Source organism: Terrapene carolina, unplaced genomic scaffold (assembly GCF_002925995.2).
Source record: "Terrapene carolina triunguis isolate 2854851 unplaced genomic scaffold, T_m_triunguis-2.0 Scaffold42, whole genome shotgun sequence".
NCBI classification, from domain to species: Eukaryota; Metazoa; Chordata; order Testudines; family Emydidae; genus Terrapene; species Terrapene triunguis.
Window position 1 is genome coordinate 37,992,724 of NW_020664393.1, and position 17,710 is coordinate 38,010,433.

Sequence of the window (17,710 nt, forward strand, 5' to 3'; positions counted from 1 at the left end):
GTACATTAGCGTTAGAGATCATATACAGCACAACAAGCCAAGTAAAATAGAGGCCCCGACTGATTTAAAACAAATCTACATGATGCTGCAACTTAGGCCCTGTCTACTCTACGGGGGAAGATCGATCTAAGTTATCCAACTTCAGCTACATGAATAACATAGCTGAAGTCGACGTACTTAGATCTACTTATCGTGGGGTCCATACTACGCGATGTCGACAGGAAATGCTTTCCCGTTGACTCCCCTTGCGCCTCTCGTTCAGGTGGAGTACAGGCATCGACGGGAGAGCGATCAGCGGTCGACCCGCTAAATAGATTGCCGATGCATCGATCGCCGCATGTTGAACCCCCGGTAAGTGTAGACAAGTCCTTCGTGTTCCTACATTTATTGTGCTGTTTCCTAAATTGAATCAATGATCTCAATATACTTTGCAAATTTTTCCTGAAATCATTATTTGTATACTGAAAGCTTCTGAAGGCACATACATATGATTCTGATTATTTAAGCATACTGCATTCTTCTCAGTTTTGTATAAAGTGTCATTTGTCAAGCTTAGGAAATAGGGTTAAGATTAAATAGAGAACTCTGTATGTTTAGAAGTTTTTAAAGTGTCCTCTTACACGTATCGTACTGCAAACTAACTTCCCTTTCAGCAGTTAAGAATCGATTGTTACTTGTTACAGCTAAGAAAAGTATTGTATAAATGTCGTTTAAGCAATGCAGATGCATTCATCAATGTGAGGATCGTCTTACCTTGTTCCATATGAAAGAGGATAAGCCTTGCAAGGGTGACTTTCATGATGGACTCTCCATGACCAGTTGCAGAGACAGCACCAACAAGGTTGTCAGCATAGCCACCTGAACCTGTTTACAAACAGCATGTAAATTATATGAACCAGTTTAATCTGCTTGGCAATTGCGGCACAAATGTTTGTAAACAAAGCAAATTTACTCTCAGCCATTGTCACAAGAAAAGCTTTGAAATACTTTACATTTATTATTTTGCACTGCACAGCCCATAAAATAAAATAGGAACCTACCATCTGAGGCCTACAAACCCTGAAGCAAGCAGACACTTTTGATGGCCAGGTTTCCCACAGCCACTGTACTTCAATGTGACTCCTTACTTTGGTAAGGACTACTCAGATGAGTTGGGGTTTGAAGGAGTGGGTCCTAAGAGCTGTTAACATTGCAGGAACATCCAAAACAAAATATAAATCTCTTTCAGGGCAACTAGTTCTTTAATGTAAGTGAATTATTCAAATGTGAATTTCACAAGACCCTTCTGACCTCCATTTATCTCTCCAACCCTCCCCCACCCCAACCATTTTGGCTGATACTTGACTCTATTCCTTGGGCACTGGTAAGTGAGATAATTTCTCTCACTAATTCCCCATCAGTGTGCACAGTTTGAAAAAGGATAGCAATTACATTTCATGCACATTTCATTCTCAGAACCTATCTGCAGAAGAACATTACAGAAGTAATTAATGTGCTTTGTTGTGGGAGGAGTCAAAGGAAAATGTTCCTCCAGCATCCAAATGTAGTCACAGCTCATTCCATTATTTGGGAGCTCATTGATAAACCTTTCCTACATGTCTGTAGCCAACCATGGACTGCACTGTCAGTGAATTTCAGAAGTGAATTTCACCCTACATGAATAGTGCTTCTCTTTTTCACCATCATGGACAGCAGAAGCCTTGACATCTTTCCTGAATCTGTTCCCTTTCCTCCCCATCCCCTTGCAAAAAAAATGTATCTCAGCATTCTACTGGCACACCAGTGAGGCAGTCTAGAAATAATGTATGTATTTTTCCCTAAAACAAAAGTTTTCTGCAAACATTTTGCTTCCCTCAGCAGTATGAAAATAGATAGTATGAATGTGTTTTCTGAATATATCATGTAAAGAGAAAAAAGACTTGCATAGGCAACACTGCCACAAGACTCATAAAGTAAATGACTTTTATTGTATGAATGGAAGTCTAATCAATGGGACAAATTTATCAGCAGGCCTCACATATACACTCACAAAATTTGCAAGTGCATCCTTTTGCATTCACTAAGACTTGCATTTGTGTGTCTAATGTATGCATATGCAAATTGAATTCAAGCTGAGCAGATATATGCAATGTATCTGGATGTAGGTGGAAAATCTATGGGCACATATAGGGAGGCTGGTTGAAAATATGGACTTAAATATTCATTTAATAATTAAAACTATTAAAGAATTTTCATTTAAGGTAAAGGTAATATTAAATTGAAGAGCTTTTCCAACTTACAAGATATATATTTTTAAAAAGCTAAGTTTGTTTCCCCTTGCTTTAAGAAAATCATTATTATCTAGAAGTGAATATAAAAGTCCATTGTCAATGTGTTAATTACAGTATCAGAATAGCCCCTGGATATCAGACTATGCTGATGGCCATGAGATTTCTGGAATACAAATACAAGGCATATCAACTCATTTCATTACTCATTTATATGGAGCTATCTAGTGCTGCTAGCCACTGGAAGTGTTTATGATTTTTCATAATTTATGTAAATCCCCAACTATGATTTTTCCATGTATTATAGATGCAAAATATTTCTTTTCTTTCAAGTAGTCAAAAGGAGTTCTTATTTCCCAATAAAATGTTATTTTAGCTGCTTGATGGCTTATATGGAATGACATGGTGATATCAGTCCAGTTCCTTGCAGACAGATATTCACATCAAAATGTCACCATAATAGACCATGTTTTTGCAAATGCTTTTGCACATTCTTAGTATTAGATATATAATTATTACTATTGAAGTCAATAGAACACATGTGAGTAAAGTCAGGCCATATGTAAGTGTTTGAAGGACCAGGGATGTAGTTAGTAACCTTGTTGCCAGTATCAATAGCAAGTCCAAAAACAGAATGAGCATGCAGACTGAGGTCTTATCTCTTACTGGGTGGCCCCTGAGACAGGGTGGAAAGACTTTGGCAAGGAAGTCTGGAGAAACTTGCAGTGAGACTGCCTGTGCTGTATTTCATCTGCAGTTAAATAGAGTACACTGAGTCTCCAGGGCAGTCAAACTGGCACCTTTCTTAAGCAATATATTCACTCCATTCACTCAAAAATATTACAAAAGACTCAGAAGAACATGAATTCTGCACTCTTGGAAAGGATGGATTTTCTGTGATGAGCAGCTTTTTGTAATACCAGGTGCAATGCTAGTCAAGGGACCTGATGAGAAGATGATTGTGTGAGTGACTGTAAACTGCAAAATGGTGATGCGCTCTTGACAAGAAAAATGTGAACAGTAATACATGTCAGAGAAAGCCCTCGAAGCCTATGACCAAAAGCTGCAGAGTCTCAGGAGATGTAGGTGAATTGACTGGGAAGGAAAAACTTGACTTTCTTAATCATGGCACCATTTTGACACTAGTTCAGAAAACAAAAGTATCTTAGTAAATGTCTCAATATGCAAAAACAGGGACACTCCCAAACTGTAGGACTTTGGCAGAGAATGGACATAAAAGGGCTCATAAATGCTAGATACACAGGTCATGAGAGCATGATGAGAGCTGGACAGCTGAGCATCAATCATTATGCTGAAGACCAGAATCTAGGTCAAATCCCATTACCTATAGTGGGTAAGAACACAGTGAATGGCTTTGTAAAACCTTTACTTCGCTAGAATTTATGGATAAGTAGACAAAAGTGTTCTGCTTTGTATAAGGAGCTTAGTTTAAGGCTACATCTATACTATGATCTAGGAGTGTGATTCCCCTGCTCCATACACATACGTGTGGTAGCTCTCATTGAGCTAGCATGAGTATAAATAGCAGTGTAGCTATGGTAGCACAGATTGGAGAAAGTCCAGAGAAGAGCAACAAAAATGACGAAAGGTCTAAAAAACATGACCTACGAGGAAAGATTGAAAAAATTGGGTTTGTTTAGTCTAGAGAAGAGAAGACTTCTGTGGTCGTGATAGTCTTCAAGTACACAAAATGTTGTTATAAAGAGGAGGGTAATAAATTGTTCTGCTTAACCCCTGAGGACAGCACAAGAAGTAATGGGCTTAAATTGCAGCAAGGGAGATTTATGTGAGACATTAGGAAAAACTAATCCTAACTGTAAGGATAGTTAAGCACTGGCATAAATTACCTCAAGAGGCTGTGGAATCTGTGTCATGGTCTAAGACAAACACCAGTCAAGGATGGTCTTGATAGTACTTAGTCCTGCCTCAATGCAGACGACTGGACTAGATGACCTATCGAGGTTCCTTCTAGTCCTACATTTCTATGATTCTATAGCAGCAACAGAGGCATAGCTTAGCTGTACTGAGTATGTACTCATCAGTGTCATGCATGTTTGCGTTTCGCATGGCGAAGGCATGCATCTGCTGCCACCACCGATGCTACCCTGGCTACACTGCTATTTATTTTCATGCTACCTCAATGATAGCTACCATGACTATATGTTTGCATAGGCGCCGACTCCATGGGTGATCCGGGGCTGGAGCACCCACAGAAAAAAAAAATAGTGGGTGCTCAGTACCACCGGCAACCCTGCGGATAAGCACCTCCCTTTCCCCCACAGCACCTTCCACCCGCTGTCGGCCCCGCCGATCAGCTCTTCCCCCTCCCTCCCAGCACCTCCTGCCCACTGCAATCAGCTGTTCAGTGGTGGGCAGGAGGTGCTAGGCATGGGTGCCAGGTTTATATAATTTTTGGTTGGGCCCAGAACGGAACCATCCCATCCATAGGACGGACTGGGGAAACCACCCCGGGCCCCGGGCTTTGGGGGGGGCCCACACTTCAGGGGGACACAGGGTCCAGGGCAGCCCGAGGGGTTAGTGGGAGGCCTGGTGCAGGCAGCAGCAAGCGACCCGGCCGCAGCCCACCCCTGCTTTGCCCCCTTCCCAGCCCCATTCCACCCCTTCGCCCAAGCGCCCCAGGCCGCCCTGGACCCTGCATCCTCCTCAAGTGCGGGGCCCCCAAAAGCGCAGTAAGCCCAAATATCGGTGGAGCCGGGCCCACATTCCTAAATATTGGTGGAGCACGGGTACCACAGGCCCATATAACTCGCTGCCTATGGTGCTGGGGGGCAGGGGGAGGAGCAGGGGCAGGAAGAGGCAGGGGAGGGGTGGAATGGGATGGGGAGGGTGGGGTGGGGACGGGAAGAGGCAGGGCAATGGCGGGAGTGGGAGTTGGGGGAAGGAGTGGAGTGGGGGCAGGGCCTGGGGTGGAACAGGGATCGAGCACCCTCTGGGAACTGAAGAAGTCAGTGCCAATGTGCTTCACCACCCTCCTAGTGAAATAGTTTTTTCTAATATCCAGCCTAGACCTCCCCCACTGCAACTTGAGACCATTGCTCCTTGTTCTGTCATCTGCCACCACTGAGAACAACCTAGCTCCATCCTCTTTGGAACCCCCCGTCAGGTAGTTGAAGGCTGCTATCAAATCCCCCCTCACTCTTCTCTTCTGCAGACTAAATAAGCCCAGTTCCCTCAGCCTCTCCTCATGTGCCCCAGCCTCATAATCATTTTTGTTGTCCTCCACTGGACTCTCTCCAATTTGTCCACATCCTTTCTGTAGTGGGGGGCCCAAAACTGGATGCAATACTCCAGATGTGGCCTCACCAGTCCCGAATGGAGGGGAATAATCACTTCCTTCGATCTGCTGGTGACGCTCCTACTAATACAGCCCAATATGCCATTAGCCTTCTTGGCAACAAGGGCACACTGCTGACTCATATCACTGAAATCCCCAGGTCCTTTTTTGCAGAACTGCTGCTTAGCCAGTCGGTCCCCAGCCTGTAGCAATGCCTGGGATTCTTCCATCCTAAATTCAGGACTCTGCACTTGTCCTTGTTGAACCTCATCAGATTTTTTTTAGCCCAATCCTCCAATTTGTCTAGGTCACTCTGGACCCTATTGCTACCCAGATGTCTCTTGTGTGGGTTGGTCTTGACTCCAAGGAGAGGTGGGGCCATAGCACAGAGGAGAGAAGGAGGCAAGCTTATGCAGGTATAGCTAGGGTCCTGTATTGCTTTAATCTAGTTCTGAAAATCATCCCTATACAGATGGTCAGCTCTAGGCCTGTGGGAGTTAATTGGATGCAGAGGCCTTTTGTTGGCCCTTTGCACAGAGGTAAATTTCACCCTCCATGCAGAATACAATTCCCTGTTCACAGATGGCATTTTAGGGATAAGTAGTTAATTAGAAAGCTGAAACTTTCTCCTGAATTCTTACTTGATGATCAAAAGTCTGATTCTATAAGGTTAAGGGAACATAATGGATATTAACTTATTCAAATAAACTACAAGAAAACTTAAGAAGCCCTGAATTTAAGTTTGACCAGAACACAAACAGGAAACATTTCTTCTCCTGTGAAACTGTCATTTAAAGTTTGCAGTGTTGTTGTAGCCATGTTGGTGCCAGGATATGAGAAAGACAAGTTGGGTTATCGGACCAACTTCTGTTCATCAGACAAGCTTTCAAGCTCCACAGAGCTCTTCTTCAGAACTCAAAAATTTGTCTCTTTCATCAACAGAAGTAGGTCCAATCAAAAATATTACGTCACCCACCTGGTCTCTCATCAATCATTAATACCTTAAAGTGGTCAGAGCCTTGGTTTTACATCACATTCAAAAGAACATCATGCTCCCTAACACTATATATAGATATTGTTCTATACCTCACTGAATCAGACCTAAGGGAACCACCAAAACCACTTAAAGCATCTGGATCAGGGATCGGCAACCTTTGGCACCCAGCCCATCAGGGAAAACCCCTAGTGGGCTGGGCTGGTTTATATACTGCAGCGTCCTCAGGTTCGGCTGATCGCAGCTCCCACTGGCTGCGGTTTGCTGTCTCAGGCCAATGGGGGCTGCGGGAAGCAGTGTGGGCTGAGGGATGTGCTGGCCGCCTTTCCCGCAGGCGAACCATGGCCAGTGGGTTGCCCATCCCTGATTCTGGATAGTTCCAAATCTGCTTTGCAAATATCAGATCTAATCCTGTTTAGCTTATGAGATCTGACAAAATTACCAAGTTTCCATTTGTCATATGTGCCATTGTCAGCAGTGACATCTGTGATCAATGAGGGAGATACCTGTTTTACATTTATGAATATTATATGATCATTATTCTTTGATTGTTACTGTATTGCTGGCTATTATCTACCAAGGGTTTAAGTCCTGCAAGGACTAGCTGTACTTACATTTAGAAAACGGTCTATGATTTCAGAAAAGTGCTATTGTCAATACTAGAGCTGAGCAAATAATTGAATTTTCTGTTTTGTGGCTGAACAGAAGAATCTGAAAAACCTGATTTCCTTTTTTTTCGGGGGGGGGGAGGGTGTGTCTCAAAATGAAGTAATTACAGTTCAGTTTGAAAATGCTGAAATGAACATTTATGACTTTTCCTAAAAAAATTCCGACAAAAGTATTTACTGAATTTGACTCAAATTTTTGAATAGTTTTGGTCATGCCAAAATCACATCTTTTGTCAAATAAACTACTAAACTGAAAAATTTCACCTAGCTCTAGTCAGTACTCAGTCAGACAATCCAGGTGTCATTACCTCTGAAGTTTCACCTCCACTCAACTCTGGCTGGTCATGCCAGGGGAGTGGGAAGATACCGATGGGACACTAAAACAGAGTCTGGTTCTGATAAAAGTAGCCTGATAGACAGAGAAGAGACTCTGGGAGAAACAGAGAGGGGTTGTGGAGAAACACAAGCTGATTCTCCGATTCTGAAGTGGTGTCTGAGCTAAGCTAAAGACTAATTAACCTAGGAAGGAAAGGTTAAGTTTAGGTACAACAGAATGTGTTTGGGTTTCTATTGTTTTAACAGTTTCTCTCTGCTTGTTAAATGTCTATGAACCACTAAGTCATTCTTGTTTTTGAAGAAGTGCTGATCTGATAAAAATACATGGGCCAGGCAAGATTTTCAGAGGAGCTCAGCTCCCACCCATCGAGACACCCAAATGAAGTGGTTAGATTTTCAAATATGCTCAGCAGCCAGTAGCTCCCCTTTTAAACAATGGGAGGTACCGCATGCTGAGCAGTTTTGTAAATATGACCATTTCATTTGGGTGTCTAGAGGACAGCTGAGCTCTTCTGAAAATGTGGGCATACAGGAACAAGTTTCATGGTCATATGGTTTGGGAGTGATCAGGGCCTATTAATGCTATGTTTAGAATTATAGAAACAAAAGTATATTTATTGTTTCCACATTAAATATATCATACATTAAATTGCTGGACTAAATTATTAATATCCATTTTGTCATCATTACCCCCTGCCAAATATATTTATATTCTCTCTTTCTTTCACACACACACACACACACACACATTTTTTCATTACTGTTTTATTGTTAGTGTGGCATTTGTTTATATTTTTGCACTGCATCCTTTTAACATGAGTTCTTCTTAAGATGAATTTCACCCTAATGCAGGGGGCCAAAACTGTGACCCAGACACAAGTTAAAGGCCATGTTAAGGAAGGGCTCAAGTGATTCAGAGGGCCTTGTGTGGGCCCTCTGCACTAGGTGAATTTCACCCATTTGGAACATATCCAGCCCCTAGTATCCTGCTCAAGTAGCTAGGCTTGGCACTTGGCAGATGTATGGGGTTCTGAGAAGAAATCCTACCTCAGGTTGTGGAGCCACGAAAGGCTCAACATCAAATAGGGGTGTCTGCCCAAATCTAGCCACTCCTCCTTTCTTCAGTGTAACTTCATGGCCATAAAAGAGTAGGCTAGATTTGACCAATATTTCAAGGAGTATTTACTACATAACTGTAGAACAGGGGAACATACGCAAATTTTCATTTATGAAAATTGCTTAATGTTTTCCTGGGCCCATCAGTGGTTATCCTAGGTGTATATTTTGTTCTCTTATCATACAATGTGAACACTGCATAGTTATAAAATGTAGAAAACAACACAATAGGCATATCTGAAGATCTTGCACTGTTTTAACTCTTTTCCTCCCAATAACTATCTTCCATTACTATCTCTGACTGTTTTACTTTCTAAGTTAAATTTAGGGACAGGAGCTCATCATTTTTACTGGTGTGTTAAGTTGACACACTCACTGATAGTGTTATAGAATAATAAGAATAGCAAAACGATAGGTAAGTGGAACACACTCAAATCCTTTGCTAAATAATAATGCTATTTCTATAGGGCTCCTCTGATGGAGATTTACTTCTGCCTTACAGGCCAGATCCAAAGGTCATTCTAGCCTGTGGAAAGCCTCTCAGTGACTTTGATGGTCTTTCAATTGGGGCTTCTGTGCAGAAGTTACAGCAATACTTCACTCTGCTGCTGGGAGACAGAGTTTTGAATGTCTCGTGCCTCATTTCTTCATAGTGACTCTTCTGCCATTACAAACCAACAGGAGCCCTGTATTATGATTTCTACAGTTCTCTAGCTGAGTTTTGTGCTTTAAAAATAACATTTTTCTCCCTAAAATTTCTCAGCATTATTTGCAGTTTCCTTTGGGATGGAATTTTTGGTTTTGGCTATATTTTTTTCCCTTAAATTATGAGGCCCTTTCAGGCAGTTCTGCTTCATCTGACTTTTTTCCCAATTGCTGAACCTCTGGCCTTTCCTTCCCTTGGCCCAGCAAGCATCTTTTTTATTCTTTATCCCTTTGTGTGCCTTTTAAAGCTATTTCTGTACTTGTCTTGCAGTTGTATATTTTCAGCCAGTAAATGCTCTTTCAAGATATACCTTTGTGACTGGCAAAACAATTCCTTCCAAAGCAGTCCCCTGGAAATCAAATGTCAGCCTGATCATTTCTATAGTGGGCATAAAAATGTTGACTGACATATGGCCCAGGAAAGAAAAACCTAGAAATCAAGCTTTTGAGACTATCAACTTTGAAATTTCATTCCAATTAGCCCAATTTGTCAAGAAATTCTGATAGATATTTGAATGCCTTAGAGTGGATGGATTTTTCTAGTCTGTTTTTCACACAGTACAGGCCACTGTTATTTGTCTTTTCAAAAATGTAATGAAAGAGAATCCAAGCTTTCCCGATCGTAAGTATGCATATACATTTATCACTGCTACACTTATAGCTCAGGGAATTGTGCATCACAGTTACTTTAGAACCCTTTTTGTCCCCTTTGCGTTCACCCTCAGCTGACAAGCCTGGCTTGCTGCACCTCCCTCTGGGTGAAACCAAGTGGTACAATCCCTCTCAGACTGGATCTCTGGGTTGCAGCCCCCGTTTCCCAATCATGTTTACCCAAGAGGTCCAACTGATTTTGGCACTGGTAAGCCTTTTGCTCTGGGAGCCTGTGACAATGACTGATTAGTGACACAAAAAACAGCTTCTTTAAAACAAAGGTAGGTAGCACACAGCTCAGAAGGCTAACACAAAGAATCCCACACACATCCCCTTACCTAGATATTAATCTTTCCTCACAAGGATTTGAAAGATCCTGTCTGCTGAGCTAAGCCCTGTCTCTGGCTGGGAGAAGCAGACTGTCCTGCGTGCAGCATGCTCTCGCTGTTGTGTATCTCAGTCAATCTGTGTGTAAGCCTCAGTCTGCTGACAACCACCTCCTGCATTTTGACTGCTAGTGTGCTGTGGTTTTATACAAATATGATGATGATTTAATAGAACTAAAAATGTAACATTAAAAATAGACGTCTGAATTTGCATCACATTTAGTGGTTTCAGAAGTGAGATAACGAAAAGGTATTACCCTACTCTCAGTTTTTGAAAACACTTATTCTTTCTTACACAGTAACAATTGCAGTAGACCTTCTACGATCTTAGTCAGTATACAGTTTTAGTTAACTATGCACTACAATTTGCTTCCTCTAAGCCACCATGCCAAACATCAAAATACACTGAAACAACTGAGAACATAAGAATGGCCATAATGGGTTAGACCAAAGGTCCAGCTAGCCCAGTATCCTGTCTTCTGACAGTGACCAATGCCAGGTGCTTCAGAGGGAATGAACAGAACAGGCAATCATTGAGTGATACATCCCTTGTCACCTGTTCCCAGCTTTTGGAAAACAGAGGCTAGGGACACCATCCCTGCCCGTCTTGGCTAATAGCCATTATGGACCTATCCTCCATGAATTTATCTAGTTCTTTTTTGAACCCTGTTATAGCCTTGGCCTTCACAACATAGAATCATAGAAAATTAGGGTTGGAAGAGACCTCAGGAGGTCATCTAGTCCAAGCCCCTGCTCAAAGCAGGACCAACCCTTTGGCAAAGAGTTCCACAGGTTGACTGTATGTTGTGTGAAGAAATACTTCCTTTTGTTTGTTTTAAACCTGCTGCCTGTTAATTTCATTTGGTGACCCCTAGTTCTTGTGTTATGAGAAGGAGTAAATAACACTTCCTTATTTACTTTCTCCACACCAGTCAAGATTTTATAGACCTGTATCATATCCCCCCTTAGTCGTCTCATTTCCAAGCTAAAAAGTCCCAGTCTTATTAATCTCTCTTCATATGGAAGCTGTTCCATACCCTTAATGATTTTTGTTGCCCTTCTCTGTACCTTTTCCAATTCCAATATATCTTTTTTTGAGATGGGGCAACCACATCTGCACACAGTATTCAAGATGTGGGCGTACCATAGGTTTCTATAGAGTAGTAACAAATCTCAAAGATTCATTATTCCCCTGTAGCAACCCAACAAAATACTCAGAGTGGTATTGCCATCCCCTTTCTGTTACTCAGCCTCTTCCCCATCAGCCGTAATTTATTGTGATCCCCTAAATACATTTCATCCCAGAACACATTTATATGCTAACTTGCTAGTGGAAATATTATCTGAATCTGTTAAACAACTGAATTTTAAACACCATTTTACAGGTGAACAATTTTAAACCAGAGGTGTCAGTTGCTGAAAGAGGGTGCTCTGTTCACACCCTGAGTAAAATTTCCATATGAAGTACATTCCTTGTATTTCAAGGGGATACAAACTTTCTCTTTCACATCTGGTAAGGTCTCCAGGTCTAATCCCTCACTGCTGTAAATGTGTATATGAATAAATATTCAGTCTGGATATACAAATGTTTAAAAGCATGATTTGTTCTGCTCACTGTGGCCCAGATTCTTTGCTGTAACTAGCTTGCACTGGGCACAGCAGATAAAGGAAGACATGCCAGAGCCAATTATGGCTCTCTATCTCTCTCTCTCTGCCCTGCCCTGGGTGCAAGTTAGAGAAGCCTGGAGCTGAGCTCACTGTCACCAATGAGCAAATAATAAATTATAACTAATAAAAGTGCCACCACAATTTTAATCATCATGTCTATGCCTTCCCTTAACCAGTTCGCTTTCCCATCAGCATTTATGCTCATGTGTTCCAAAAGTGTTTGAATATTTTTGATTCTTTGCTAAATGTTCTAAAACTTTTCATACCTATGACTGGGGTGTCACCAACACGTCCAACCATTTTATTTGTGATGCCTCCAGTTGAAGTTGCACAAGCCATGTTACCTTCACAGTCTATAGCAACTGCACCCACTGTGTCATGAACCCTAAAACACAGAGAAAACAATACTGTAACTCCAAGTTGAACAGCTGCATTGCCAGAAGCACCACCACACAATAACCATTTAGCACATAAAAATAACACTTAGTACCTAAACAGAGCTTTTCATCTTCAAAGGGCTATACAAACATTAACTAATTAATCCTCACAATGTGCCTAGGAGGCAGGTAAGTAATATTAGCTCCTTTTTGTTCCCAAATGCAAAGACTATACTTGATTTGCACAAGCCAAAGACAGAGTCAGTGTCAGAGTGTAGATTATAATTTTAGGAATACCTGGAAAGCGGTCTCATACACAGTTTATTAGACCACTGGGCACAACAGAGATAGGAGGCTAGCTCCCTATTTTGCTATATGCACAATTTCAGGGGGTTTGGACTCAAAGCTATATTAACCAAATATTTATACAAAATATTTATGTAAAAAATAGGTATAAAACATATTTATAAAATTTATTTAATAAATTTAAATTTAATAAAATATAAAATGTTAATTAAAACTAATAAAAAATTAAAATATAATAAGGGGGGGGTCTCTGATAATATCAGGATAAGTTATTGCTCTTACGTACAAACATATTCATGCTTTTCTAATTAACAAGTGTTCCATGATTATTTTCCTGCCTAACTGTCAGTAGTAACTATGCTTTAGTGAGATGGATATACTACTTCATGAATTAGCACAATATCCCTCCTAACCAAATTGTCACTCACAACTACTTTCCTCTTCTATGGTGTCTTTCATAAAACGATCTCAAAGCACTTCACAAACATTAAGCCTCACAACTATACTATATGTGACATACATCAACTGTGTGTCAAGACAGGATACCTCATGTGGAGTATTGACAAGGCAGTCCTCCTTTGAGCTTTTCTGCCTGTAGTTAAGGCAAAAATGCCATCATTAACAAAGGTGAGAGCTGAATTAACTATCAAAAATTAAATGATAGCTGTCTCTCAATGTTGTCCTTTTACACTATGACAATAGACTTTCTTGGGTTTTGTTCTACTTTCTATGCTAGTTGTACACAAAAGTCAGCAATCTTTATGCATGCTCAATCCAAATTGAAATTGTTCTGTATGATACAACACTAGTAAATGTGGATTACCATTCTGGCAGTGAGGGGCTGAGAGAGATATACTATGTCAGTGGTTCCCAAACTTTTTTTTTCGCGGACCACTTGAAAATTGCTGAGGTTCGTGACGGACCACTTAATCATAGAATCATAGAATATCAGGGTTGGAAGGGACCTCAGGAGGTCATCTAGTCCAACCCCCTGCTCAAAGCAGGACCAATTCCCAGCTAAATCATCCCAGCCAGGGCTTTTTCAAGCCGGGCCTTAAAAACCTCCAAGGAAGGAGATTCCACCACCGCCCTAGGTAACGCATTCCAGTGCTTCACCACCCTCCTAGTGAAATAGTGTTTCCTAATATCCAACCTAGACCTCCCCCACTGCAACTTGAGACCATTGCTCCTTGTTCTGTCATCTGCCACCACTGAGAACAGCTGAGCTCCATCCTCTTTGGAACCCCCCTTCAGGTAGTTGAAAGCAGCTATCAAATCCCCCCTCATTCTTCTCTTCTGGAGACTAAACAATCCCAGTTCCCTCAGCCTCTCCTCATAAGTCATGTGCTCCAGCCCCCTAATCATTTTTGTTGCCCTCCGCTGGACTCTTTCCAATATTTCCACATCCTTCTTGTAGTGTGGGGCCCAAAACTGGACACAGTACTCCAGATGAGGCCTCACCAATGATCTTTACAAATGTTGTTTGTACCATTAGCTAACTATTGTAAAAAGCGCTATATTAAAAAAAAACCCTTAATAATAATTAATGGTTTTTTGTTCTACAAATAAAAGCTCACAACTCATATTTTAATATCAGTAGTCTTATCTTTGTAATGCAATGGATGTGCCCTCTCTCTCCCGCCACAGCAGCCCCCAAGCTGGGGCTCGGAAGGAGGGGGGGTCTCTCCTTGGCAGCCGCAGCCCTGGAGCTGGGGAAAATTGCCTCTTTCTCTGGCTGCCGCAGCCTTGCACGTTCCAAATTCCGCCCACCCCCTCTTTTCACCCCACTGCTCCTTCCCACCTACCTCCTATTCCCCCACAAGTCCACCACTTCACCTTACATGTGCGTCTTCTCAGGGGCCAGGCACCTAATTAGTGGAGCCACAGCTGTACAGCTCCACTAATTAGGTGGATGGCCCTTCATTCTCTCGTGTGCGGCTGCCCACACGCGCACCTTAGAGGGAACTATCCGCGGACCATCTGAATGGACCTCACGGACCACTGGTGGTCCATGGACCAGAGTTTAAAAACCTCTGTACTATATTATCATGAGATCTTCATTCTATGTTGATTTGCTACAAAACCCATAGTGAAATTTCCTAAGAAATGTGTGAAGTCTCTTGAGCAGACACCTTTTCCATAGCAAAATACATTAATCTAATTCATTTTTTAGAAAACAAAAGCATATTTAATGACTGTCCAAAGGATCAAGCTCCAGCGACATACATTAACATTGTTATTATAATGATGTGACATTTATATCCAGCACTCTCTGCAAATCAGGAGGCTGTAAAGTATCCCATCTCAGGCACTCAAAACTTGAGACACCCAAAATGACTGGTCACTTTTGAAAATTTAGACCTTAAGGTACCATCACTAAGAGCCCAATCCAATGCTCAATGAAGTTAATGGAAAGACTCCCATTGACTTCAATGCCATGAGATCAGGCCTAATACGAAGCCTATTGAAATCAATGGAAGTCTTGAGTAAGGATCTGGTGCAAGGATCTTCCTGGTGCAAGTGCTGGAGGAACCAACTAGGGGCAGAGCTCTTCCTGACCTGCTGCTTACCAACAGGGAAGAATTAGTAGGGAAAGCCAAAGTGGATGGGAACCTGGGAGGTAGTGACCCTGAGATGGTCGAGTTCAGGATCCTGACACAAGGAAGAAGGAGAGCTGCAGAATACGGACCCTGGACTTCAGAAAAGCAGACTTTGACTCTCTCAGGGAACTGATGGGCAGGATCCCCTGGGAGAATAAAATGAGGGGGAAACGAGTCCAGGAGAGCTGGCTGTATTTTAAAAACAACAAGGAGTCTGGTGGCACCTTAAAGACTAACAGATTTATTTGGGCATAAGCTTTCGTGGGTAAAAACCTCACTTCTTCGGATGCATAGAGTGAAAGTTACAGATGCAGGCATTATATACTGACACATGGAGAGCAGGGAGTTACTTCGCAAGTGGAGAACCAGTGTTGACAGGGCCAGAATCCTTATTGAGGTTGCAGGAACAAACCATACCGATGTGTAGAAAGAATAGTAAATACAGCAGGCGACCAGCTTGGCTTAACAGTGAAATCCTTGCTGATCTTAAACACAAAAAAGAAGGTTACAAGAAGTGGAAGATTGGACAAATGACTATGGAGGAGTATAAAAATATTGCTCAGGCATGCAGGAGTGAAATCAGGATGGCCAAATCACACATGGAGTTGCAGCTAGCAAGGGATGTTAAGAGTAACAAGAAGGGTTTCTACAGGTATGTTAGCAACAAGAAGAATGTCAGGGAAAGTGCAGGCCCCTTACTGAATGGGGGAGGCAACCTAGTGACAGAGGATGTGGAAAAAGCTAATGTACTCGATGCTTTTTTTGCCTCTGTCTTCACGAACAAGGTCAGCTCCCAGACTACTGCACTGGGCAACACAGTATGGGGAGGAGGTGACCAGTCCTCTGTGGAGAAAGAAGTAGTCACGTCTATTTAGAAAAGCTGGATGTGCACAAGTCCATGGGGCCAGATGCACTGCACTAAAGGAATTGGCAGATGTGATTGCAGCGCCATTGGCCATTATCTTTGAAAACTCATGGCTATCAGGGGAGGTCCTGGATGACTGGAAAAAGGCTAATGTAGTGTCCATCTTTAAAAAAGGGAAGAAGGAGGATCCAGGAAACTACAGGCCAGTCAGCCTTACCTAAGTCCCTGGAAAAATCATGGAGCAGGTCCTCAAGGAATCAATTTTGAAGCACTTTGAGGAGAGGAAAGTGATCAAGAACAGTCAACATGGATTCACCAAGGGCAAGTCATGCCTGACTAACCTAATTGCCTTCTATGATGAGATAACTGGCTCTGTGGATGAGGGGAAAGCAGTGGACATGTTATTCCTTGACTTTAGCAAAGCTTTTGATATGGTCTCCCACAGTATTCTTGCCAGCAAGTTAAAGAAGTATGGGCTGAATGAATGGATTACAAGGTGGATATAAAGCTAGCTAGATCGTCGGGCTCAATGGGTAGTGATCAATGGGTCCATGTCTAGTTGGCAGCCGGTATCAAGCGGAGTGCCCCAGAGGTCGGTCCAGGGGCCGGTTTTGTTCAATATCTTCTTTAATGATCTGGAGATGGCGGGGATTGCACCCTCAGCAAGTTTGCAGATGACACTAAACTGGGAGGAGTGGTAGATACGCTGGAGGGTAGGGACAGGATACAGAAGGATCTAGACAAATTAGAGGATTGGGCATAAGAAATGTGATGAGGTTCAACAAGGACAAGTGCAGAGTCCTGCACTTAGGTTGGAAGAATCCCATGCACTGCTACAGACTAGGGACCAAGTGGCTAGACAGCAGTTCTGCAGAAAAGGACCTAGGGGTTACAGTGGATGAGAAGCTGGATATGAGTCAACAGTGTGCCCTTGTTGCCAAGAAGGCTAACGGCATTTTGGGCTGTATAAGTAGGAGCATTGCCAGCCGATCGAGGAACATGATCATTCCCCTCTATTCACCATTGGTGAGGCCTCATCTGGAGTACTGTGTCCAGTTTTGGGCCCCACACTACAAGAAGGATGTGGAAAAATTGGAAAGCGTACAGCAGAGGGCAACAAAAATGATTAGGGGGCTGGAGCACATGACTCATGAGGAGAGGCTGAGGGAACTGGGATTATTTAGTCTGCAGAAGAGAAGAATGAGGGGGGATTTGATAGCTGGTTTCAACTACCTGAAAGTGGGTTCCAAAGAAGATGGATCTAGACAGTTCTCAGTGGTAGCAGATGACAGAACAAGGAGTAATGGTCTCAAGTTGCAGTGGGGGTGGTTTAGGTTGGATATTAGGAAAATCTTTTTTACTAGGAGGGTGGTGAAGCACTGGAATGGATTACCTAAGGAGGTCGTGGAATCTCCTTCCTTGGAGGTTTTTAAGGCCCGACTTGACAAAGCCCTG

The 17,710-nt window shown here is 42.4% G+C and overlaps 1 protein-coding gene across 1 annotated transcript in view; it reads right to left on the reverse strand.

Moving 5' to 3' along the window:
• Nucleotides 1–17,710, reverse strand: part of LOC112106622 (isoaspartyl peptidase/L-asparaginase-like) — a 245,381-nt gene that overhangs the window by 24,308 nt on the left and 203,363 nt on the right. Inside the window, exons 5-6 of the mRNA XM_024199984.2 lie at nucleotides 12,374–12,492; nucleotides 754–864 (exon numbers count right to left, since the gene is read on the reverse strand). Coding sequence (XP_024055752.2) covers nucleotides 754–864; nucleotides 12,374–12,492 — 230 coding nt within the window. The remainder of the gene's footprint in view (nucleotides 1–753; nucleotides 865–12,373; nucleotides 12,493–17,710) is intronic.